Source organism: Podarcis erhardii (assembly GCF_964252035.2).
Source record: "Podarcis erhardii genome assembly, chromosome: 4".
Lineage (NCBI taxonomy): Eukaryota > Metazoa > Chordata > Lepidosauria > Squamata > Lacertidae > Podarcis > Podarcis erhardii.
The window spans coordinates 53,023,712-53,050,626 of NC_138508.1; the positions used below are offsets into that span (position 1 = coordinate 53,023,712).

The following is a 26,915-nucleotide window of genomic DNA, read 5'->3' on the forward strand; positions in this document are numbered from 1 at the left end:
ATAGCAGATGTCAAGGGTTTGGGGAATCTATATTTTGTTTATGCCCTACAACATGTTTCAGAGCCATGGAAAGAAACCACACATAATTCTTCACTTCCCTTCCCTCAGTTTTCTGATTCTGACATTTATGTTCTGCATTTGCTGAAGTTAAATGCAAATGAGTATATCAAATCCTGTTTTTCTCAGTGACCAAAAAGGCTGTTCTAAAAGCTATGTTCTTCAAGCTGCCACTTGAGCTATGCCAGACTTGCTTCCTCCCTCATCCCAGATCATATTTTAAGAACACGGATATGCTCTCATGAATCATACCTGCATCTAGTGATACTTTTTAATCAATGGATCAGAAGAGTGATATGGATAAGCACTTTCATGACTCATAAGTGCTATAATTCACCTTCTTTATTTCACATTTGCATATCTCTTCAGATATGAGTATGGACCATGAAAATTGAACACAAGAGCTGCCTTTTATCAGATGACTATTTACCCATCTATCCTAGCATTGACAAAGGTCTCAGGCAGAACTCTTTCCTATTGCCTACTGATCCTTTTAACTTGAGATGCCAGGGGGTTTGAACCTAGCACCTTCTACATGCAGAGCAGTAAGGAGACTTAAAATTATTACATGAATTGTCTAGGTGTAACAGATTTGACTATTATTTTCATAGAAAGGGGTGGGACAAAACCAGAGCTTCATTAATTCACTTCTGCTTACCTAGGCTATAGCTTGGATCCAGGATCCAAACTCCTGTGAACATGCATAAAGGCAAGAACTACATTTACAACATTACACACACGTAACTTGGTAGCAAGCTCCACTGAATGCACAAGGAGATATGCATAGGGTCGGGCTGGGGCTGACATTCAATAAACTTCCACTGTAAACCAGTCATTGGATTTCTAATTAAGGGGTACCTGAGGCTAGAAAAGACTTGTGCTTCATGGTTTAACAACTTGAAAAAATACAATGGGAGGGTCACAGGCTTTCTCCCTCTGAAGCTTTGGCACATAATGACTGCAAGCATTTTCTCTCGACTTGCTGTTTTTGTCCATAAATTGCATCCTCCACAAGCTCAAACTTTGTTAGAGAAAAAACAGTGTGCAGTTCCTCCCCCCCCCAAAAAAAAAAAATAGAAAAGGATTGTATTTTGTCAACAATAAAAAAATAAGTGTTATGCTTTTCGGGCAGGATAATAACGGAATAGTGGTATAACCTTTCACTGTATGATAGCTTGAAAAGGAACTGTTAACTGACAATGCCATCGGAGGGTTTAATGCAGCTGATGGCAAGCATATGGTGTTTATATACTTTGCTGGAAGAGTAGCAGGGGCAACGTAGTCAGATGGGCAGCATATAAATAATAAAAATATTATTATTATTAAATTACTGATGGCCATATCCCAGTAGGAAAAGTTACACCAGCTGAAGGTACGAAACATAAAACTGGCTACCAACTGAGGATATTTTCTAGGATTTATTTTTCCTTATATTTATGTAAAGGTGCATGAATCATTTGCCACAAAATGCCACAGTTGGCAATAGAAATCCTAATCCAAAGCCAGTTTAGTGCTGACTTTTTACTTGCTATTTCTAGGATAACTGCAAGAATTTGGCACTGTAGCTAAATATTAAAGTATAAGGCAAGACATTCAAAAGGAAGACAAATGGAATGAAAATGACAAAATTAGTTTTCATCTTTTAAAAAATATATTCTATATTTGATACTGGGTCTTTTATTGGTGCACTTGAGAAACACCATCCAAGATTTGCTTGGCTAGAGGCGTCTTGGCCAGAATGGGAGACCTGGACCTTTCTCACATCTGCTTTAGCAATGGTACAGAATGGCACTTTGCTCATTTCAAATGATCGATTCTGCCACCCAAGCAGAAACACAATGAGCTGATGCTGGATGAATTTTAGATGCTTTTGAGGACCTCTTTTCGCTATGAAGTGCTGCCTGATAGAACTCTGTCAGATATGAATTATGTATTGACATTTCACTCCCCCATCATTATACCTTTCATTCTGCTGGGTCTGCACAGATAAGATTGATTCACACACATCATACATTGTAACATTTATTATGAAGCAAAGCTAGAAATACTGCCCTTTTTTGTTCTCTGAAAGCAGAAAAGAAAAAAGAGATGTGAACAAATATACATTGGGTATAATCACATTTACGGTCAGCGCTATGGATTCTTGAGTGCATGACATATCAAAAACCTTCTTTGCTTTTGTCAAAACATCAGAGACCTAATGTTCAACACCCACTTACATATGGTCTTATAAGTGAAAGAGTTCTCACATTTTGAATGTGCTCCTTTCTTGAAGAACACTTCAGAGGAGGCGTATCAAACGCCCAAAAGCATCACATTAGCCAGCGCACAAAAGTGGATCACTTCAACCGTGCAGCGGATTAATCGGAACAGAAATGTTGCAGATAGGAATGCCATTAAGTGCCAGTAATATGGTGCTTATTTTTCAGAGAGGAACATGTGCTTTATAATAATGTGCCTATTTTCTGCCTGAAGAGAACCTACTTGTTTTGCTTTTGATCGTGCGCATCTTCTCACTGCCTCATTTCGTTTCTTTCCCCTTTCCAAGCTTATTAATGGATTCTGTGTAAATACCTGCTAGCTGGAACTCCTGGTCTCATTTTTATGTTTACAGGCCACATTTGGCATATCCATCTTCAAAGAGACTGATTGCATCCAAACAGGTGCAGTTTTACAAAGAGGGAACTTCAGGACAGATCAGGAATGCATACCCATTTCTTTACAATGCTAATCAAAAGGATAAAACATCCATCAGGGTAAAAATTACAAATCCTACAACTCCCAAGGGCAATAGTTTTACCTCTAAAAAGTCCTACTGACACCCTAGAATCTAGCAGCTTCTATATTGTTTTATATTGTAAGGGAACAATTTAGAAATAGTTTAGACAGGAGGATTTGAAAAGTTAGCATTTCTCTTAGATCACTATACTGAATGGCATGGTTGTGGTCCTATAGAATGAGTGGCGTTGGTGAGAAATGTATCTTCATGAATATGCGATGTTTAGATTTGTTATAGCTATTTCTGTGTTCTAGTCTAGTTTACTATTTTTAAAGGCCTGGGTTTTGTTTTGTGTTTCATTTCCTTCCAGCTTGTTGGTTCTGTGTGTTTTGGTATGTCTTGGTCCAGCCTGCTTCCCTTCCTTTCGAAATCCATCCGTCTCCAGATGCTACATTTGAAGGCAGAAGTATTGCCACTTGCCCTTCTGCTTTACCTGCTTCTGATCTACAGCCAACTTGGCATATAGATTCTGATTGACAAACACGCTTGCATAGATACCGTTTGCAATGAATTCAAATAAAACTCTTCCTGTGGAACGCATACACTGTACTAAGACTGCAACTATACTGGTCATTCATGTGCAAACCCTACAAACATTTTTTATGTCAAAATACCGGTAAGTGTCACATATATTTTTAGAAGCCTGTTTCTTTTTCTTTTATGTTAAAAAAATATGAATATTTACTGGGAGCTAAAATTCAATTACAATTTGCCAGCATCTGTCAACAAGGATTTGCATATATCTTGGCAAGTGTCACATATTTCTCCTTATATCTGAGCGTTTCTGTGTTTCTGAAAGTGTATCAGTGATTAACATCTTCACACAAAGAGTCAATAAAATGTGAACCACTATCAGCTTCCTGCATGGTTTTTTGATGGTGGGAAAGAGCAGTGTAATTCTGATCCAACACATGATGTGCAGAGCAGCTGTGGCTCTGTATGTGGAGCACACTCTAAAAACCCAGATGCCACCGAGTGCCACCTTCTCTCACACACCTGATAAGTGGGATTTTAACTTCAAAATAGGGACTCTGGATAGCTCAGTCAGTAGAAGTTGAGTATTAATATAAGGGTCGTAGGTTCAAGCCCCACTTTGGGTGAAAGATTCCTCCATTGCAGAGGGTTCGACTAGATAACCCACATGGTCGCTTCCAACTCTACAATTCTATGATTTTATGACTTTGTACATAAAGCCACAGTGGGATTCAGCTTCCAGTCCAACATTGTTATAAGATAAAATAGGAAGAGCTAAGGTGCAATCCACTAAATCTATATAAATCCATAGGGCAATTGCCACTGACTTCTCCAAACCACAACATAGATCCAGCCCAGCAAGCATGAAATGCTTGTTGCTGATTGCAACACAAAAGTATAGCTATTTCTCTAGGGACCTGAGAGTTCTGCACCACAAAATGCCAGGTCCTTCCATAAACAAGCACACATTGTTGTCAGCAAGTGATTCAAATTCTCGAATCAGGGCATAGTACCCCACTTAAGGGAATTCTGCTATGGTACACAGTGTAGATCAGGCTTCCCAAGCTGGTGCCCACCAGATGTTTCGGGCTACAACTCTCATCAACTCAAGACATGAAGGTCATTTAGGGATGGTGGGAACTGTAGCCCAACACATATGGAGTGCATCAAGTTGGCACTGTCCCCCAGTGCGGGCTGAAGATATCAACAGCCTGACCCACGCCTATGTTCATATACCTTGAAAGAAATCATATGTAGTGAGAAATAGCTGTTGAATTAGAATGGATAAAGAGACATAAAGAGGCACAACTCCAAAATCCAGCTGTGAGTGGAACCCTACAATGTCACCAGCTGAAGATGTGGAGCAGGCATTGAGCTTGATGCTATTGAACTGAACATAAGACTGGTAGGCAGGAGCTCACTGAACCAGATCCCAGAGTACCAGGACACATAGAACCAGAGCTGGGACCCTCAAGAATGACTTTCCCTGGAATCTGAGGAACCAAGTACCTCCCACATTATCTCTCTTGTTCAATGGCATGAGGAATGTTCTATGTGGGAGAGCCTAGAATGCAGAAGTGCCCATATTTAGGCCAGAGGCATGATCCTTTTGGATACTGTATTTTAGTTCCCCGAAAGGGGACATTGGAGAAATGGACTGAAGGCAGAGGCTCAAAAGGCCTCAGTTCACCTCCAACTCTCATTGAAGCAAGCTGCTCAATGAGAATCCACCTTGCCTTGCAGAAACAAAACAGGAGAGCACATTTACTTGGTGCGAAATTAACAAAAAACAATTTTACCTAGAATGTTTGTAGTGAATGTGAGTGAGTGGCCAATGTTGATAAATTCACAGGAATTGCCATTCCAATGAGTTACTCCAGTCCCTTAATTTGGGGGCAATGTATATCAGTGTCTCTTCCAGGAACTGTCCACTGGTTGCTGATAGTACGGTCTCACATCTCAATTGCCTGAGTGAACCTGCTATCAAATAATGTCCAGGGTCTTTCCAAAATATCCCAAACACGTACACTTCAGGAAGAATGTCAACTGAAATCAATAGATTGCTGAGCAAAATTGTCAATGTTTGTCTGGACTAACTGATGCATTGTGCAGTTGTTGTGGCCTTCAAATTGTATTACATATAACAGACTGAGTCTTAAAATTTATTTAAAGGATTTTTTTTTAAAAAAATGCATGCCATAACTTTACAATTTCAACACATTCCACTCCCACCTTATTAAATGGGGGGGGGGGGGTGTGGTGTCACACAATAAGAAAAAGCCTGCCCTTGAATAATTAAAATAATTGGGTACTTTTTATTATTTCTTGCAAGAGCAGGGACAAATTAATGACTAAAAATCCCCACTGAGGGGATCTTCTAAGAGGGTAACTACTTTTTTTATAAAGGTTCCACTCCATTGATCATGATAAATGAGCATTTCCAAATTAGGTTCCCCATAGACCTTTTTTTCCCCAATCAGTGCAACTCCTAAAGTTAATTCAGACTCTATTTTTAAAAACCCTGGTAAAATCTGGACCCTTTTTTTCTCTCCTACAAATAATGAATGGATAAAGAACACCCCCCCCCCCCGAGGTAATGAAAACCAATGTAAGGTGAGTTGCCCTGCTTTGTAGAAATAGGAGGCAAAAACTATAATGTTTGAGAATATCATGGGATTTATGCTCTACTCAACAGGCATAAAAAAGAAAAATATATTCATACAGCGGGTGCATTTTTATAAAATCACAGAAGCTGTCTTTTGCTGACAAATCACTTTAGGGATAAGGCTGACAGCTTGCTTTAAATTAATAACAGAAGCAAGAGACAATCTCCAGATCCATAATCTAAAAACAGCATCTATCAGGTGCTGAAGAGGAAGAAAGGCTGCTTCCCAAAAGATGTATTGGCCAGTTAGCAGCAGTGCAGACTTATCGTGCAATCCCAAGAATTGTTCTATTAAGTTTAGTGGGACTTATTCCTAGGTTAGTGTATGGTATATGCAGTTAGCATGAGAATCCCAGTCCATTTCTGCACCAGGACAGCAGCCCCACAACACACCTGTGTTGGTATTGACACAAGTTTTTATGTAGCACCGAAGTACTAGTGAATAGGTTTTTTCTTGAGGCTACAGTAAGCAAAGTGGCACTCCCTGCAATGCACACTCAAGCCGATCAGAGCATATTTATCCCCAGAGCACTGATGCACTGCAGTATTGCACAGCCGCAAATCTCTAGCTCGAAGTTTAAATGAACTGAGGTTGGTGTGCTTGCTGTTGCTTCTCTTGTTTATGCAACTTCAGCTGCTGCATCTGCTTTTTGTGCAGCAGCAGATAAACGGCAGATTGAGGCAAAGCCTGATCCCATCAAGATTTAAAGGTAAAGGAACCCCTGACAGTTAAGTCCAGTCACGAACGACTCGGGGGTTGTGGCACTCATCTCGCTTTACAGGCTGAGGGAGCCGGCGTTTGTCCGCTGCCGCAGACAGTTCTTCTGGGTGATGTGGCCAGCATGTGCCAGAGCAGGGCACGGATATGCTGTTTACCTTCCCACCAGAGTGGTACCTATTTATCTACTTGCACTGTGTGCTTTTGAACTGCTAGGTTGGCAGGAGCTGGAATCAAACAACAGGAGCTCACCCCGTCGCGGGGCCTCGAACCGCCAACCTTCCGATCAGCAAGTCCAAGCAGCACAGTGGTTTAAACCACAGCGCCACCTGCATCCCCATCAATATTTAGGGTTTCTACAATTCCATGTCTTGATTTCTCAAGCGCCAACTCAGACATTTCACATTGCATGAACTAATTTGTGAACACGGCATGGTACACCTGCACCAGAACCATGCCTCAGCTGCAACAAAACATGTCTCTCCCGTATCAGTCTCAACAGCCACAGCAGGTGCTTGTAACCCTCCAGCCATTTTGAGTTCACCTCCAAAGGTGCACTCTTCCATTGTTTTCTGTGACAGACAGAGGGATCAATGTCCTGACTCCATATGCTCCAGTGCTTTTCAACTCATGTCTTATTGCACTTCTTCAGTGCTGCTGACCGTTGTTCATCTATGTTCTAAGTGATGTTACAGCATAAGAGCATGCCTTGTAAAACATGACCTCCAAGAGGTCAGTCTTGAGCAATGGAACTTCAAAGATAGACATCAGCTTGAAACCACTAAACTGCAACTTATCACATAGTTCATCAAATGCTGCCTTAATAGAGAGAACTGGTTTTATGCCACTAAAGGTGTTAGGTAATTTACCAATGCCAGAATGTTTGTGTTATCACCAACACTACTTTGTGAACAGTTGATATAATTGTTTTACAAACACTTAAGATTTTGTGATGTTTGCATTTCGTTTCTGTCTGATGACCTCACTATTTATTTTTCCTTCTCTCTTGTGCAATAATCAATTTGTTAGTATTTAAGGCCCCACAAGACTGTTTGTTGCTTTTCCATAGTTAGCTTGATTAGGAATGTATCCTTAGTCTCTAAGTGTACTAAGGAATTCAGCTTTGCTGGTAAATATTAGATGCATTTCATTTATATGTTGATCCTACACGCATTTACTTATAAGTGAAGTCTCATAGAATTCGTTTCGGTGGGACTTACTTCCAAGCAATTCTGCCTAGATTTGCTCAGCATGAGGTAAAAAGGTAAATGACCCCTGGGTGGTTAAGTCCAGTCAAAGGCGATTATGGAGTGTGGCGCTTATCTCACTTCAGGCTGAGGGAGCTGGCGTTTGTCCACAGAAAGCTTTCTGGGTCATGTGGCCAGCATGAGTAAACTACTTCTGGTGCAATGGGACACCGTGATGAGTGCCAGAGTGCATGGAAACATCATTTACCTTCCCACTGCAAAAGTACCTGTTTACTTGCATTGGTATGCTTTAGAACTGCTAGGTTTGCAGAAGCTGGGACAGACCAATGGGCGCTCACTCTGTTGCATGGTTTCGAACCACTGACCTTCCGATTGTCAAGAGGCTCAGTGCTTTAGACCACAGCACCACCCACTCAGCATGAATGCCAAAGTGTCATTCATATTCTACTTTCTAGTATTTTAATTGACAACTGCTTTCCCTTCTTTGCTTGACTTTTGCTTTTCCTGAGACAAAAAGCTCTGAGAAATTGTGGCCTTTTGTTATCAGTTTCTTTTATAACAAGCAAAGCTGAACAAAGTATAAATCTTATCTACTAAATTAGTCGTGGGTCCCCTGAGAACCTCTTCTTGGGTCTTAAGCTCGTGTGTGTTTTGCACTTTGTCTTCATGTTGCTTTGTTATTCTTTCTTGCCTTGACCCTACCACCTGCTTCCCCTCCCCATCCCATTTGCCCTTATCTGACATTATCACTGGCAGTATGCAATTGTTCAGATTTCTTTCCACTGCTTTCCCTTTCTCTGCTTTCATTTCTGCATCATGCATCCACACAACAGCCTCGGTGGGAGCAAATATTGTACTGATACTTCCAGCATTGCTGATGCTTTATCGTTCTAGTTCTTCTTCCAGTCACATTTATTTGTTAGGAGGTTGCTAAAATCTTTCAATAATATCTCTGCACCACTGAATTTCCTGCCCTGAATAGTATTAATGCACCTTCACATTCTAAATGTGAATTTGTGGCTAACGTAAACAAGATTATTTGAACGCTCCGATAGATAATTTAATGCACATTTGAATTCTAAATTTATGATATATTCTTGGCTGGTGGGGAAAAAAAGATAGATGTAATTTTCAGATTTCAAAACCACAAAAGATAAGGCCTTTAGAGATAGAAAAATATAGCTTGCCCTTTCACCACTGGAATCAGAAACAAGATTTCTGTGGGTGGTCTTCACATTTTTGTGCCTTAAGAAACTGGAAGGGTGGTAGGTGGGGTGGGTTTTTATTTCATTAGTTAGCAGACAGGCTGTGGACATCATATCTTTTCCAGGTCTTTGGCCTGGTATTTCTGTAGCTTCACTGCATTCACAGCTGAGTACTCTTCCTTGAGGGGCAACTCTATCTATCCCAAGGAAATGAATTTCAGATGGAGATATAAGATAAGCAACAACTGTGTGTGTGCACACAATTAAAAACATTTATCAATCACTCGTTTGAAGTGGTGGCCTTCAGGGAATAGTGATGGATGAATAATTCAGCCATTTTCATACTTGCGTCAGTGAATTTTGTTACAGAAGAAGAGAAGGAGAGTTTGGATTTGATATCCCGCTTTATCACTACCCTAAGGAGTCTCAAAGTGGCTAACATTCTCCTTTCACTTCTTCCCCCACAACAAACACTCTGTGAGGTGAGTGGGGCTGAGAGACTTCAAATAAGTGTGACTAGTCCAAGGTCACCCAGCAGCTGCATGTGGCGGAGCGGAGACGCAAACCCGGTTCACCAGATTACGAGTCTACCGCTCTTAACCACTACACCACACTGGTGCTCCTAAGCCAAAAGTCCAGGGTCTCAGTCAGCCCAGTAGTTACCCCCATCCCAATGCAGACTTCTCCAAGAGGGTCTAGTGCTACTGCATCACCACAGTGTTTTTGGGGCTGGGAAACACAAACACACCAAAATGAGGCAGTAGAGCACTGGGTTCTCTCAGAGAAAGAGAATAACTACTATGATGAGTCCCTGGCTCTCTAGCTTGGGGGCACAGGGACAGTAGGACGCAATGTAGGCAGGTAGAAATGACTTAATCGCCAGAGAGCAAGTCGCAAAAGAAGCAGAAAGCCGGGTAGTTAAAGTTTAGAAGGTACTTCAGGAAACATGATAGGGGTCCTCCCCGCTTTGAAGTCTTAGGAGATAAGTAAGTCCTCCCCTAAACAATGGTAGGATTGGTGGCTGCATTGGGATTGTTGGGAGCAGGAAACTAGTCTCATTTTCTGAGGCCAGCCACATAGCTCTGATGATTAGGGCTCAGGAAATAGTGGTGCGTCTCTTACGTATGCAGACATCACTGATAAGCATCGTGGCGTATGCATAATTGACCCAAGCCAGGAAAAAGGTATAAAGCTTTGGCACTCAAGTATCCTTCATGGATTGAGAGACCTCTGCACACTGAGCAGTTGTGCATGCACATCAACAGAGCAAGATGTCTGGATGCAAGACACATGAGCCCTTTTGGGGGGTTAGGATAAGGACATGCATTACTACACGTATTGGAATTCAGATGCAAATACACACCCACAGCCACTGTACCATCCACACGGTTGTGCATGCCTGCACATGAGTGGGGACCGTAGTGTACATTTGGATATGTACAAAACATACGTTATGCCTTCTTAAATGCTGCTATCACTTTCTTTCTTTACTACATGAGGCACATTTGTTTTATGGAGTAACTTATGTAATGGCAGGAAAGTCATTGCACACTGTTAACATTCATGCATTATATCCATCATCTATCTATCTATCTATCTATCTATCTATCTATCTATCTATCTATCATCTATCTATCTATCATCTATCTATCCATCATTCATGCACATGCACACACACACACACACACACACACACACACTTTAAGGTTTTAACACACCGGGTATTTGTTGGTCTTTCTCAGCAGAATAAATGCCAACAGCAAACATTTGGCATGGAGACCAGAAAGGGGGTCACAAATCTAGTGTCAGAAACATTCAGACCCAAATGATGAAGCCTGCTATCCTGTGGCATGCCCTTTAGACTTCCATCGGGATCTGGAGAAGTGCAAGCTATTTGACAATAAGGGCACAGCAGCATCTGGGGCTCATGAGCCGAAAGCCTGTCAGGGTCATCCCAGGCAAAGCCTGATAATGAATTCCTGCAGAATGGCCAGCTAGCTGGAGGTGCCAAGAATCACCTGTGACTTCCTTTGCTATTGGAGCGTAAAATCATAGCCAGAGCAGGACGAAGCAGTTGCAGCCACTTCAAAGCATATACTGCGGGATCTAAGGACTGAAACTGTTATTGGTATGTGTTGCTGCTTTCTAAGTTGATTAATGAATTAAACATCATTATTAATTTGGAACTTCAGGTTGATGGCACAGAAAAGTCTGGCAACTAATGTTCAGCAAGGAGACTATGAAGCATGGAAGCTCTCTCTTCATTCCAGATGGATGGAGAGGCTGCCCTATGAAGAAAGGCTGCAGTTTATAAAATTATGTGTGACATGCAGTGCTTTTTTTCTGGGGGTATGCAGGGGTATGCACACCCCTAAACATTTTGTGAATCTAAGTTTGGCCTCATTGAGGGACAGTATTTCAATATGAGTAGGAAAATGAGAGTACCCCTAAACATTTTTTTAGAGGGGGGGAATAGCACTGGTATCATGTAGAAAGTGGCTAGGCAAATGGTTTTTCTCCCTCTCTCATAACACTAGAACTCATGGGCACCCAATGAAGCTGATTGTTAGAAGATTTGAGCTAGATAAAAGAAAATTGACGCAGAGCCTAGTTAAACTATGGAACTTACTCCCATAGGAAGCAGTGATGGTCACCAACCTGGATGGCTTTAAAAGAGGATTAGACAAATGGAGAGCCAGAGTGGTGTAGTGGTTAAGAACGGTAGACTCCTAATCTGGTGAACCGGGTTCGCGTCTCCACTCCTCCACATGCAGCTGCTAGGTGACGGGCTAGTCATACTTCTCTGAAGTCTCTCAGCCTCACTCACCTCACAGAGTGTTTGTTGTGGGGGAGGAAGGGACAGGAGAATGTTAGCTGCTTTGAAACTCCTTAGGGTAGTGATAAAGCGGGATATCAGATCCAAACTCCTCTTCTTCTTCTTATGGGGTAGAGCACTGTCAGTGGCTAATAGCCATGATGTCCACAGTTGGAGGCAGTACTGATTCTAAATACCCTTTACTAGGAACCGCAGGAGGGGAGAGTTCCTATGCTTGAATCCTGCTTGCCAGTTTCCCACAGGCATCTGGCTAGCCACAGGATGCTGGACTAGATGGGCCATTGGCCTGATCCAGCTGGCACACATACAGGCAGGCACACACACAGCCACGCCTTCCTTCTCAGGAAGGAGGCAATTTGAATCTATTGTGCGGGCTTTGGTTCCACTTACTCCAGCACTGTGTATACTTTAATGTTTTGGTTTGGGTTGTGTTTTGTGCTGCTCCCACCAAAATCAGTGGCTTTGAGGGGGAGGCAGATCAAGTCCTCAGACTGGAGGTTATCCATGCCTATAGGTACATTCTTTCTTAATACTTCAAAGAAAAGTGCAGATGGCAGAACTTATCCCCACATTGGGACGACACACTTTTTTTCCCCCTATAGGAAGATGTAAACTTTCCCCCTTTGCAGAATACTTGGAAGCACCGTGATAGAGTTTGTTAGTAGCTTGGCAATCCTTTTGCTGCTGCTTCTGGGTAACATACAAGGTAACTTTCAGAGCAGATCCAGTTCCAGCTCTGGAACCGTTTATTTTACTAAGTGGATTAGAGTTCATGTCACGATAGATATTTCCCCTTTTGCTGAAGTAGGAAGAAGACAAATGGTTACAGCTTATCTAAGAGTAATGTGGCTTGCAACGTCCCCCATATTGATGCTTTTTTCCCAATTGCTGCCAGCTGTGCTGAAACAATTCCCGGTCATGCTTGGAATGCAGACATTGGGGGGGGGGGGGCTCTGCCTGAGCACTGCTGAAGTTTGCATAGAGATTTTCTATGCTACAGCACCAATCCACATATCGAGGCCCCTTCCATATATTATAGCCGCCATGCGGTGCTCCCACTGCCAATGGCCACCACAAAACTTCCTTTGCTAGTGATTGGAATGTCTCCACCACACAGTTTGGAAAACCCACATGGCAAATAACTTCACAGCCCGAGCTCTTTCAACTGACCTCTATGTAACTGGTGCGTAATGAGCAGACTTGGCCCTCATATTGAGAAGCATTTGGGAGCACAGATCCTTCATGTATATGCATAATTGCTTTAAATTACCCTTGGAATAGGGCAAAATCTCAAAATAAATGAACACATGCTTGATAGATTTATCTCTACAATGTTAAACAAACAAACAACAACAACAGTTGAGACATTGTACCAAGGGAAACCTCTTGACTTTCCCATGCAAGAACTGAGGGAACATTTTCATGGCAAGAGATAGTCATATGATATGATCTCAAAACAACTGGCAGCATGGGGAGCAGTATCAGGATGCGGGCGCTGCAAAACCATTATTCCTAGTCGTATACATTTCATAGTAAAATATAAGCTGACCTTTACAGTAGCTTGCACGGCAATTTTAGATTGAAACAAACACCGGGCTGATTTACCAGCCACTTACATGAGTGCAATTAATTTGGAGAAAAGTACTCCAGTGTAAGTGCTTAGTGTATTAGGTCCTCAACGTTAGAATTAGACTATCCTAACAGATCACTTTATTATTCTTTTAAAGGAATAATAATTTCAAGTCCTTCATTTTACCCTTGGTTACTCTTAAATCTCCTTTGATAATCTTCTCGTGTCATTAATCAAGCTTCAGTTTAAACTGTTAAACATCTTTCTGTGGATTAGGACTTTTAGTCGATTGCCATAAAGCTACCTGCCTACTGGACTAAATAAGGGACACCAAAATGACTTGGAACAACAAGAGTTTGCATTGAAGAGTAAAGATATTAGTGCCCATTGAAGATACTACCCAGGTTGAAAGTGGCTGAATTTAAGGTAGAATCTGCTGTATATTGACATCTTCGGGAAAGGAGAATATACTCCATGGTGTGCACTGCATACTTTTGCTCCAGCACAAGTGGATTTCTGAAGAGGAATTGCTAGGAGCGTTTCCAAAACCCTGCTGGTTTGAAGTTGCTCAAAGCTACGGACCAAAAAATAAGGAAGCTCTTCAGAACGGTATGAGGAAAAGCTCTATGCCACGCACAGCAGTTTCTCAACTGACAGCTGTGGCGGGGGGCAAAGACTCTGCTTTTGTCCTGCTGAAGCAGAGAAATAAACTCTTAGGCAGAAACCCTGATCGATACTGGGTTGTTGGTTTTCTGCTTTCCATTTAACTTCAATCTATTTTGTTAGGTTCTTGGGACTTTGTCCTCCAGCTGCTCTGGCTGAGATGGGGAAAACATGAAATGTGATCTTGCCTTTTGGTGGCTCTCTGTTCTAGTCAGGAAAAAAATAACGAGGGTCCAACCATATGTAATAGTACTGAGTGCACGATAATCCCAGCAGGAACAAGTTCTCCCTCTCAGCAAAAGAGTGGGGGGGGGGGGAGGGAGGAATGCTTTTAAGACAAATTCACTTTCTGGGAAGAAAGTTACAAGTGACAAAAGAGGCACCACAGAGGGAAATAGGTTGCTTTCTTACATTTGTTCATAATATTTTGAACTTGATAATATTCTGTCATTTTGAGAGTAACTTTTATTTTAAAAGCCAGAGATCTTTAAAATAAATTAATTCACCACAGCCACAGGCATATATGGCATAAAACATAGAATATGGCATAGACTCTTTTTCCCACAGAGGGTCAAATTCCCTTAGGGGTTACTTTTCAGGGACCCCATGGCAGCTGAGAATGGTGCCAAACCCAGCAGTGGACAGAATCAGAGTCAGAAGAGTGACATTCCTTTCACTCTTTCCTTCCCTCCCTGACCAGTGGGCTGACACAGGGAGACAGAGCATTTCTGTCCGAGGTTTGAACTTGCAGAGGGCTTTTGTAATCAGGGTAAGCTTCATGCAGCCTTAGGGCTGTAGGTTGCTCACCCCTGACAGGAAGTCATAGCTGAACTGCTGTCTGCTCCCCAGCTTAGTGGGAAACTTTTTTTTGGCTCAGGCCACATTACTATCTGTCACCACCCCCACGGGCCAACATTGATAAGTGGGTAGGACAACCGCCTGCCAATCACTTGGCATCGTTTTTGACATCAATCACAATGATAGTAACTCTGTAAATTAACACTTGAATGGGGCAGGAAACCATCAGCCTGGTTTGCACATCACACTTTGCCAGACTATGGCTCATCTTACAGCATTAAGGCAAAAGCAAGACTGAGGAGCAATCAGCAATTTCAATCTCCTCTCCAGGAACCCTCACCCTTGCATGCTCACACTAAGCCATCATTTGGCTGGGCATTATGTGTGAACCAGCCCGTCGTCTTTGTCCTTGCCAAGATTAATTCAAACTACTACATCAGTTCCGATTCTCCTATTTAGCATTTGCAAGGGAGTCTAACTTAGAAATTCCTCTGCTGGAGAATATCCGGCACTGTGAGACATGCAATAGCTCCTTTGTCTTCCCTCGGTGATGCTAAGGAGAGAGTCAGCAGACAGTTCCCTGGACTAAGCATAAACCATGGCTGACACATTGATGATTTGGTGGATAAACATTTGCTTCTGGGAAGGAATAAAGCAACAGATCCCAACTCCAAGGGAAAGCCCATTTGCTGTGATTTATACTCGCACTGCAGTGGATAAACACTAATGCCATCATGATTGCCTGTTATAAAGATCCTGTCATCTGCACTAACAACCTGGTGTTTCCCCTGCCTGCTGAGGCCCTCTGTGCTATCTATTGCTGAAGAATAAAACTCTAGAAGGGCCTGTAAAAGTAAGAAAGACTTATCAGCTGCATTTCTTTATTATTTTCATTTTACATGAATAAGCTGGAAGAACCAGTGCCTTTTCTGCTCCTTAACCAGGAAGAAGCTGTTGGCCATGCAGACACCAGTGAAGGATCAACGAATCAATCCACCATTGCCAGGAGAGAGTTCCTGCACTCTGATGAAATGCAACCACTGAAGATGTCTAAAATGTTCAAGTCTTGACCTATAACATGGCAGAGTTCACAGCAGAGCTCTCCCTGAAGCTTTATACATCTCCAGGCACTTTGCTGTATGCCTTGGATTTGTGAGGCGTGCATTTGTGTTTCACAGCATAGATGCTCTAAAGTCCTTGCAGTTCTGTTTCTAATTGTGTGCCACTTAGACTGACAGTATGGCAGGCAGAGGTGTGGGGAAGCAAGAGCAAAATACAGTCCTGTCCTGTCTGTGTAAGATTAATGCCAACCTTCCATTGTTGTCTTGAGAGCACTGAGGGGAGGAATTATGAGCTGGAGTTTTAGCCTTTTGTCCAATTTCTCTCTTTATCCTCTTTATGTGCCTGTGCTTTGGGACAAAACACCAGGGACACCAAGGCTGAACTTATCTAGCAAAACCCCCCAGCCATTACATCATCTCACAAAAGATTAGTTTTTACCGTGCATGACCGTTGGCTCCAGGGAGTTTATCCAACCAATGAAGCAAAATCCACTGTGACATGGTGGGCTGCAAGTGTGGAAGAAAAGCAAGCAAAATGAAAATGGACATAAAGGGTCGTCATGAGGAGAACTTCTCCAGAAAACATATTTAAAATGATCCATTGGTTATCATATATCACTAAAGAGAGTGGTGAGGAGAGATCAGGGAGAGCTAAATTTAACACACTTAGTGTGCTGACATTGAATTCAGTTAGACGAGGACTTCAATAAGAATGCCATACAGAACTTTGGACTTGCTTCCAAGCAGATGTCCAGTTAGGATTTGGCTTGATTTTTTCGGTATACCAAACTGTGTCCCCTATATTGCCCTGTGTCTAGAAACGAACAAAAGACTCTCAGTAACAAAAGCGTGGCTGCTAAGATTTTTATTTTGGTTGTTGCTGCATTACAGATTTGAACCTAATAGTCTTGTTGTGGCCATGTTAGCTGAATACCAAGCATCAGAAGGGTTAAGAGGGACTGAGAACAAAATTAAACCGATAGGAATCTCAATGGACTCCCTGTACTGCTTATTGGGAAATCCCGTGTTTGAGATAATTAAACACAGATTGTTAGACAAGGAATTTCAAGAACTTAGTAGCCAAATCAGGAATAGCGTCCGTGCAAGTTTGGGGATGGTGCAATGTGGACAGCCAATGACGACTTATCTCTACCATCTAACCAGCCTGAATCAGCACAGGGAGTACCTGCTATTGAGACTGAATATGCTACCTTCAGCAATACTGCAAGGGAGATTTCCCAAAACACTGCTTGCAGAAAGACTGTGCCCCTGTGGACAGTCATATAGAATCAGTCTTTTTCAGTCATGTTCTTTTGCACTGCCCTTCGTATCAGACAATTCAATCTACGTTCATTAATCAGTTGGTTGTTAGAAGGGAGTGGCAGTCAGATACATTTATCTGACTGTATGTTCTTCCTAATGTTTACCCAGGGTTGGGATAAGATGGAGATAGTAGCCAGGCTTCTGCGACACGCAATCAGGATTCATTAACAGTATTTTAATGGCTAGATGCAGATTTTGCTGAGTGATTTTATTGTACTGAACCTTTCAGAATCTTGTATATATGCCAAAAAAGGATTGAGATTGAAATTGAGTTATTAGATCAGACTACTGGCTGGAATAGTGCCCCTTAGGAAATGGTTCATTTAAAGAGCTAATAAAAAAAACAGTGGGGAGCATGAAGAGAATTCCTTCTGTATAACCACTAATGTGATATAGCTGCCCTGATCCAGCATTGGTAGCTGCATAACTGTGCAAATGTAATGGTTGGCAGCCTCTTGTTGGGGAAATGCTTGTTCCTTCCCATGGTCTCAGATAGACCAGTGTTCCCAAACTGGTCTGTCGACCTCCAGTAGGCCACAGATTTCATTCAGGTGGTCTGTGATGTGTCTGTGAGTTAGTGGTTGAAGATGGGAGAAGACACATCCATTACATTGAACTGCTGTGCTGGTTTTTCCAGTATAGACAAATAGCTTAGCAGGACTTGAGTAAATCCAGCAGAGTTTAAATAGATAGAGCATTTAATAGATAACAAATTGGATGATTAAAAAGATGTGGAATACGCGTAGTAGAAAAGCAAAGGAACCAGGAAAAGTGAGGAAGAGAAGTCATATGGTGTATGTATACATGCTGTATTTGGTACGAAGTTGGAAGTTGGACGGTGGAAGGGAGGGGGTTAAATATGCTCTGTTCCTGTTTTTGAAAATGCAAATAAAAGTTGAAAAAGAACAGCTGCCCTGGTTTTTAAAATTATTTGTACTGCTTCTTTAATTTCTTTTTTTGGTATTTGATCGTATTAACATTTGGATTGCTACATCAGGCAGAAAAATAATTAAGTGGTCTATCAAGATTCTCAGCAGTTTTCAGTGGGGAGTTTGGGATCCACTGGTATAGACTGTACAACAATGCCATACGCCTTCTCCAATACAGATGTTGCTGCTGTGCCTGCCTCTTCAAACCCCTCCTGGTTCATGGAGACCGTGGGGAAGAGGGTGGGGGGAATTCTCCCAGCCTACTCCTCTCAGGAACAGTCCTTTCCGCTGCTTCTGACATGTCTTGCACATCCTTTCTCATCTGTAATTGTTCAGACTCTTCCCCTTCCTCCAGCCTTGGCTCCAGCTTCACAGGTGGCACAAAAGCCCATAAATCACTGACTCCTTCTCCAGGATCAGCCTTGGGGGAACCCTGCCTCCACTGCACACTCCTCAGAGCCCTGACAATCACCAGTTGGGGATGGGGCATAGATGTAGGCAGGGCTTTGTCCTTTAGTTCTTCAAAGCTTTTCAAGTTGAGAATCTTAATGAGCTTTAATTATATGGATGAATAACAACAAATTAGCTGGTGCTGCCTTCAGTCGGAATAATATATTTTTGTCAAAATATAAATCAACCAAGCAGCAATTAATGGCGCTTTTGTTGTTTCTACAGAGATCATTTCAAGATCTCTCTACAGACTCTGTCACTATACATGAAGCCCTATGAATTTGGAAGTTGCAGACATTTTGGAAATTATTATAAAATTTGGAAACTGCTGCCAATCTGAAACTTCAGAGAATATTTGGAAAAGCTGGTTGGTGATCGACAGAATATTCAGCAGCATGATGCAATATGAAACACTAGGTGTGTACGTATGTACATATTCAGAAAAATGCACACCACAGCCCTTTAATCTACATAGCATGAAAACTGATCACAAATCAGTGGCCATGCAAGAATAAACTGAAGATGATGAGACTCTACTTCAAAAGTACAGTAACTAAGCAGGTCACTGCTATGTTGCGTCTCCTTCTTTTTGTGCGCCATTGTTGCAGTACTGCAGCATGTGTGTCTTGTTGAATTCAATACACTGAGAGGTATCTCTCAGTGATAAGTGTTTGGTTTAAAGAACTCGGCGCACTAGACTTAGGCTGAATCTAGATATATAGGAAAAATCGCTGTGAAAATGCTCTTTTAAAAAAAGGTTTAAAATATACCGTATATTGAATTTACCATTAGCTCACTATCGCCATCTAGTGTCACTTTTGTATAATGCACTTAAAACGTTATATTTGCAGCTGTATAGCCGAGTCCTTAGTTCAAGACAGTGAGTATTACTATGGCTGCAACACTGAATCACTGGAAAGGGGCCAGCATGATACCACAGCACATCTTACTCATATGCTGGCTCCTGTATTTTGCCTATATTTACCAAAAGCCTACGAAATTTCACCTTCTAAAACACTGATAAATTGTCAGTAAGAAAATGAATTCAGTTTTACAAAAAGACCTTAATGTGCACAAAGTATTTGGCCTCCAGGTTCCCAAATTCTGGCTTTACTGTAAAACATGGTACCTTTTAATGGAGAACTTTCAATCTGATGTACCGTAAGTAGCGAACAAGTCCTATAAAACTTCATTTGGGGCTTCATTTGAGAATAGATAAACCAGGTTGCAATCTATACAACATTCCTTGAGCAAAAACTATGTGCCATACATTTCCGTGTATAAGTTGCCCCCATGTATAAGATGCCCCCTATTTTTGGGACCCAAATTTAAGAAAGTGGGGGGAGACGGCACAGAGTTGTTGAGTTTTAAGGGGAGGATTGCCGAAAATTGCTCACCCCCATGCATCGCAAAATCCACCTCTCATCTGTCACCTCGCCAGCAGAAGCTGCCAATCAACCGCCCAATTGCTGCAGTATCAGCCAATCGACACCACCCATTGACACAGCAACCAATAGCATGCACAATAGCCATTAACAACCGCGGCAGCAACCATTCAAACAGCCACCCTATGCACTACCCATGTATAAGACGACCCCTATTTTTTGCATGATTTTTAAAGAAATAAACCTAGTCTTATACATGATAACTTCCTAGACTGGAAGAAATATGTCTCCATGCACAATTTTAAGAGGGCCCCGCTTTATCAGATTGTACTTATCCCCATTGTGGACATTTGTCAGTCACTCAAAGGCATGTAGATCATTTTCCAGCAGTATTTTTGGGGTCATGCAAAATGCACATTGTGTATTTTCTATTGGCTTCCTTTCCAAATTTTAGTGAGCGAAACTGTGTTTATTCCTTATGAGTACACACTGATGGAGGGCCTTCAGACTTTCCTTTGAGACTACTCTGTTTCAGTTCCTATGCAAATTTCATCTTAGGAGGTTCAATAGTTGTATCCTTTCCCCAAACACCCCCAGAACAGTGCAATAAAACAGTGGCACAATCTGCTCTGATTATCTTGATAATCTGGTCATAAAGTTATCAGCAATGGAGATCCACGAAAAGTCGCTACACAGTTATAGGTTTCTTCTTGGAGGAAAGATCCCTTGTGAATACCTCCAGAGAAGTCGCCCCAATAGTTCTAAACAACTCTAGGATCTCCAAAATAGCAATGAAATTTCAATCAGGTTATATGGGAATACATTTGCCAAAAAGCTTCATCACTGTGTAATGTAAAGGTAAAGAGTCCCTGTGGTGATATCCCCACCCCATTATAAATGATCACAGTCGCCATTAAGTTACCTGTGGGAAAACTCAAATTTGAGAACCGCAGATCCATGTTGACATTTTCATATTTTTATACCCCAAAAAAGCCTTAAAGGGGAAAGAACAAAACAGAAATCACTTTACATGTGGAGGAACAAGATCTGGCAGGAAATTCCTATCTGTTTTACTGCCAGGCCCTACAAAGAATTATAATCATGTTAAACCAAATGTCAAAGCAATGATAATGCCAAAAAAGCTCTAACGATGGATTTTTCCAGTTACTCTCAGAAACTCCCGAGTAAATCAGAGACAGGGAAAGTCCCTTGACACTTGTCTGTTAACTTTTACTGTTAAATGAGGCATATCAAAGAGATGGCTGTCATCTTCAATATTTTAAATCATAATTTCTTTTTCGCCACGTGCTTTCCTTTGAAAAGAGTTATCAGTAAAATTACAGCCACTTGCTTAAAGTTCTGCTTCAATGGAAACAGAACCTGTGAATGATCACCTTGCCCCCAAGCACTGAAATGCAGGTGCTCAGCAAGAAACAAATTCCTTATTTGCCTGTTTTAACATTACTTAATGTACATATGATTAGAGTCCCTTTTCTCAAGTCGATGAGGCAAAAACCACATTAGTTCAGGACAACTGAGTGTGTAAATAAGTCTGTTGAAGATGACTTTTATCCTTATGCTCTCTACTTACTTCAGTTGAATAATTTATCACCGGCCTGAGTAAAATGAGATTTCTGACCTCTAGGGAGATGGGATGCATGAAAGGAAAAGAGATGAAACATTTCACCACAAACTGAGGGGAATGTCCTGATCGTGAGGCTAGGGGACACATTTGTGGAACATTTGCCCATTGCCGACATTTTTAAAAGACCTGAATGGTTTGCCTGGATGCGAGTACACTCTGAAATTGTACAGGAGGGGGAAGAGAGTATCTAGCAACACTCACATCTTTTTTGTAAAATAATGCCAAAGAACTTTATCTTATTTTTAAAGCTGCTTCACAGAATTAGTGCATAGACAAGAGGCCTAAAGGTGGTATCCAACTCAGCATTACTCATAGGGGACTCAGTGAAATCAATGACTAAGTTAAGTCTGTTAAGCTCAATAGGTCTGCTCTGAGTAAAATCTGGAACTCAGCTAGATTGGTAAAGAAAAATTGTTTTACAGTAGTACCTCGGGTTACAGATGCTTTGGGTTACAGATGCTTCAGGTTACAGACTCCGCTAACCCAGAAATAGTACCTCAGGTTAAGAACTTCAGGATGAGAACAGAAATCGCGCAGTGGCATCGTGGCAGCAGTGGGAGGCCCCATTAGCTAAAGTGGTACCTCAGGTTAAGAACAGTTTCAGGTTAAGAACAGACCTCCAGAACAAATTAAATTCTTAACCCGAGGTACCATGTATGCATTGTATATGTGATATATAGGGACGCGGGTGGCGCTGTGGGTTAAACCACAGAGCCTAGGACTTGATCGAAAGGTTGGCGGTTCGAATCCCCGCGACGGGGTGAGCTCCCGTTGCTCGGTCCCAGCACCTGCCCACCTAGCAGTTCCAAAGCACCTCAAAGTGCGAGTAGATAAATAGGGACCGCTCTCCAGCGGGAAGGTAAACGGCGTTTCTGTGTGCTGGCTCACCAGCTGCGGCTTAGTCACGCTGGCCACGTGACCCGGGAGCTGTGTTCGGACAAGCGCCGGCTCCCAGACTCTTGAGCGAGATGAGCACGCAACCCCAGGGTCAGGCACGACTGGGGGTACCTTTACCATTACCTTTTATATGTAATATACAACAGTGACACCAGATGGCATTGTGGAGTCCCATGTTTTCCAACCAGATTTCCCTGTATGAGTTTAACTGAAGCTTCTTTGATGTGTCTAGATCCAGCCTTAGTTGAATACTACTCTAAGGGCCCAACTACATGTGACATTTACCACGTAGCTTGCCATTTAATTCAAGCTTCTTCTTTCATAACTGATCTGAATCAGGGCCCTCGCATGGGGGAGGGCTTTAATTCTTTGTCCCCTGCTCTACTCCCTTCTAAATTGGGCCCCTCATACCTGCAATATGCATTAGCGGAGGAAAGCTCCATTAGACCAATGATGGAGTTAATTCCCAATTGCCACCAGGGCGCACATAATCTCTTATTAGAACCACAACAAGGAGGCAAAGAGTTACAAATAGAGGTCTATATATCATCTCACACACATAACGTCTCCCAATGACATAATTGCCTGGATCTATTAAAGCACACTGCCTAATGTGAGTACCGTATTTTTCCGTGTATAAGATACCCTCATGTATAAGATGACCCCAATTTTTCGAGCCCCAAATTAAGAAATAATTGAAACATTCCGTGTATAAGACGACCCCCAATTTTAAACTTTAAAAAACTGGGGGCAAATAAATTAGTCTTATACACAGAAAAATACAGTAATTTGATCCCTCTACCTTGCATGACAAACTTTGGGTGTGGGAAGGATGTAATCAACTACTGATGTGTAAGACAGGCTCTTCGTTCCAAAATGAAAAATCTACATCCTTTAATAAGCATGGTTCAGAAATATCTTTATTCTGCTCAGTGAAGCAAGTATACAATTTAGAGTGGCAGATAAGGCTAGAAGAGGTGGGGTACTTGTAGCAGTTTTTTGCCTATATTAAAATGCATCTTGGCCAAAGTACCCTAAACTTTTTCTTCTATGTTTCCAGCTGATAAGTAACCAATTTTGATGGAAAATGAAATTTTTGAACATAGCCGTTATTCGAAACAAATAAATTTTCATTCATCTTTGGCTACACCACAGTTGAATTCTGGATGGTTTGGTACAAAGAAAATCAAACGGCTATGGATGGGTGAAAAACCTTCTGTGCCCAAATTGATAGTTCAGAGATAAGAAAGATAAAAGAAAGAAAGAAAGAAAGAAAGAAAGAAAGAAAGCTTCTAATGAGGTTTCAGGGGACTGAGTCAGTGTTGAGCTGAGGCTGAAGAACTCTACAGTCGAGTAGATAGGAGATGCAAAAAGGAAAAAATACAAGGAGGAACATTCTAATTAACAAGAACCAGGAGAAAAGGTACACCATGAATTTCAATAGGGTACAGGTCATTATTTAGTTTCCATCAAATAGCCCCATCATCTTTGATTTTTTTCTTGTAGCACAACCACAGCCAATTTGAGTTCCTGGGGGGACTGTCTCTTTTCCCAGACAATGGTCTAAATGCTGGAAATGCATTTTGCTTCACACAACAAAGTTCTCCCTTCACATGAGGTCAGATTCTAAAATATTATAAGCTCCACCTAAGGACTTCACATACACTCAGACAGGCACATATATAAAAAACATTGCATATAAAATATTAACGTGAAGAAGCTTTCTCCCACATAGTGTTATTCATGAGGGGGAAAGCTATGGGCAACATATCTTACTGACCTTAATTAAAAGGCCTATTTATATATTCTATTATTGTTCTACTTTTCACCCATTGGTCTCCAAACTAGATGCCACTTGGCCAGCCTGGGCCAACCACCATCTTAGAGGGGAAGGAACACATTTCCTTGACTGTGAGCAGTAAGCAGATAAATAGAGGTGATGTTTTCTTCTAACATTCATTGCCTACTGGTGGGCATAGACATTTCTGCATTTGACTGATTTTGTTTATAATAGGAACAACATTAGGCCACTCTGATATGCCTTCTCTATTCTTTATTGTAGTTTGGTTGCTTAAGTCATCCAGAGGAATTTTCACCACAGTCGAACTCAATGCTGAATGGTCTTTCAAGTAAAGAAAGAGGGTGCACAGGCATCCTTCTTCCAACAAATTCTAGGAGCTCCAAATTGCGTCTCCTACTTGGCTTTGTGTGCAGAGCTAGGTCAGCATCTCTTGAAATCTAGGGGCTGGATTATGACTTTCAAATACTGGCTAAATATTCATTTTAATACAGACCCAGAAAGTTTACTAACTTCTTTACTGAGAGATACACATAATTTTATGTGGTTTTCTGATATTACCCTCAAACTCAGGCAAATAGGGATTGCAATAGATTCCCTTCTTCTATCGGATGAGTCACAAATCTTCTCTCCCATCAAGCAGAGACCACTAGACCATGAAATCCAAAAACTCCCAGCCTTTTGTATGTTCATTTGCTTCTTTAGGATTGAAGCCCCACCATGGAGTAATGCCTAATTACTTTTATAATGTAGATACTCCATTGCATCACAGAGCTTTTATGCTAGCTCATCTAAATACATTTCCTTCCTCTGTTTTGTCTGGAAGGTGTTTTTTAAAAACAAACAAACAACAAAACCCTTCCAGAAAAGATTCTGATCCTGTAATAAGAAAACACCACATACAATATATCACATAAATTTGGATTGCCCTCTTCTCAACACCCTTTGCCGAGATCTCCTAGTGACATCTTAAAATATTGATTTACAAAGAGTTTGTAATCCAATATTTGTTGAGGGATGATACTCCCAAAACTACCAAGATTGTTTTGGGATATTTAGCCGAGATTTTTAAAGCTAAATCTAAAGTTGCCTGATTTACTCAAGGGTGGCTGTCTAGTCTTTTATATATTGTATGTGTTTGGATTATTGTATTTGGATGACTTTGTATGATTTTATTGTTTAAACTTATGCCAATAAAGGCCAATAATAACAAGTAAAGAAGAATTTGTACTGGATGGTCGATTGTTTTTTCTAACTCAGCAAGTTTTGTGACTTAACATATGAAGCAGACAAATTAAGTCAGCATAATTCTGTCTAACCTGTACTGTTGACTCTAGCAATAGTTCTTCTAGAGCTACCACTTACTATCCTTTTTCAATAAGACAAAAAGGATTCCATTCATTGAACCTAGAAATCTTGGCATGTGCTCTGTCACTCAGCTATGCCCACAACTTCATAGCTTCCTTCATCCTCTGAGTAAATGTTAAAGAAAGATTCTGAAATCAGCTGGTGGGCTATTTTGCCCTTTGATTTTCTCTCACTCTAGTTGCTTCGCTAGCTCTGCAGCTATAACTGCCCAACTTGAAGAATGTGTGTGTGTGTGTGTTCCTGCATGCAGGAATCTTTTGCCCAACGTGGGGCTTGAACCCACAACCCTGAGATTAGGCGTCTCATGTTCTACCAAATGAGCTATCCAGGAGAACTCTGAGTTTTCTTTTCTTATTCATTCCTTTTCATTTTCTCATTTGTTCCCTTTCATTTTCTTACTTGTTCCCTTTCTTTTTCTATGCTGATTCTTCAAATATTGGAAAGAACTCCCCAGTAGAATTACATTGCTTGTTCTGGTAAAATATTTATTTTTGAAAGGCAGCTAGCTTACTTTGCATCAAAGGGTGCCAAATAATTCCTCATTAGGCCCAAATAATTCCTTATAGGCCCATTTCAGCTGCAACATGAATAAAATTGGGAAGCTCCGTTTTATCAGTTTTAATTGGAGTTGACCCAGACCCCAGATGTATCTTAAATAACTAAATTATTGCTAAAGTTCTGTTTGAAGGCTAATTTACCCATAGGAATGGATCAGTCAATCTGTAGAAGCCTATTATCTACACAGATTACCACAATCAAACAAGCTCTCCTCCAGCGCTACCATTAAGCATTAAGAAATCACAGGGACAGGCAACAGAGAACAATGTGCTGGATCTGCAATCCTTTGTTGCTGTTTCCATCACTCTCCTACTAGTGGAAGACAACTGCCTGAAATGTATTTGCTGAGGTCCTCCATAGGTTTAGAACCCTGGAATGAATCTTTCACACGTTTCCTTAACACTTAATGGTAACACGTGGAGAGCACTACAGAGGTATACAAATGTGATACTGTTGCTACAGTAACTAACTTAATTCCATTGGCAATATGTTCTAATCTTCAGATCAAGATCCCATGGAACTAGCGTC

General features: G+C 41.4%; 1 protein-coding gene across 5 annotated transcripts in view; it reads right to left on the reverse strand.

The window, feature by feature from the left end:
* GRIK1 (glutamate ionotropic receptor kainate type subunit 1) overlaps positions 1 to 26,915 on the reverse strand; it is a 150,311-nt gene that overhangs the window by 110,107 nt on the left and 13,289 nt on the right. Inside the window, exon 1 of one of the 5 annotated variants that reach the window (XM_081859275.1) lies at positions 16,474 to 16,495. The exons of the other annotated variants lie outside the window; for them this stretch is intronic. Within the exon in view, the coding sequence (XP_081715401.1) occupies positions 16,474 to 16,480 (7 nt within the window). The 5' untranslated portion in view covers positions 16,481 to 16,495. Of the gene's footprint in view, positions 1 to 16,473; positions 16,496 to 26,915 lie in introns of those variants that run through there. 5 annotated transcript variants of the gene reach the window in all.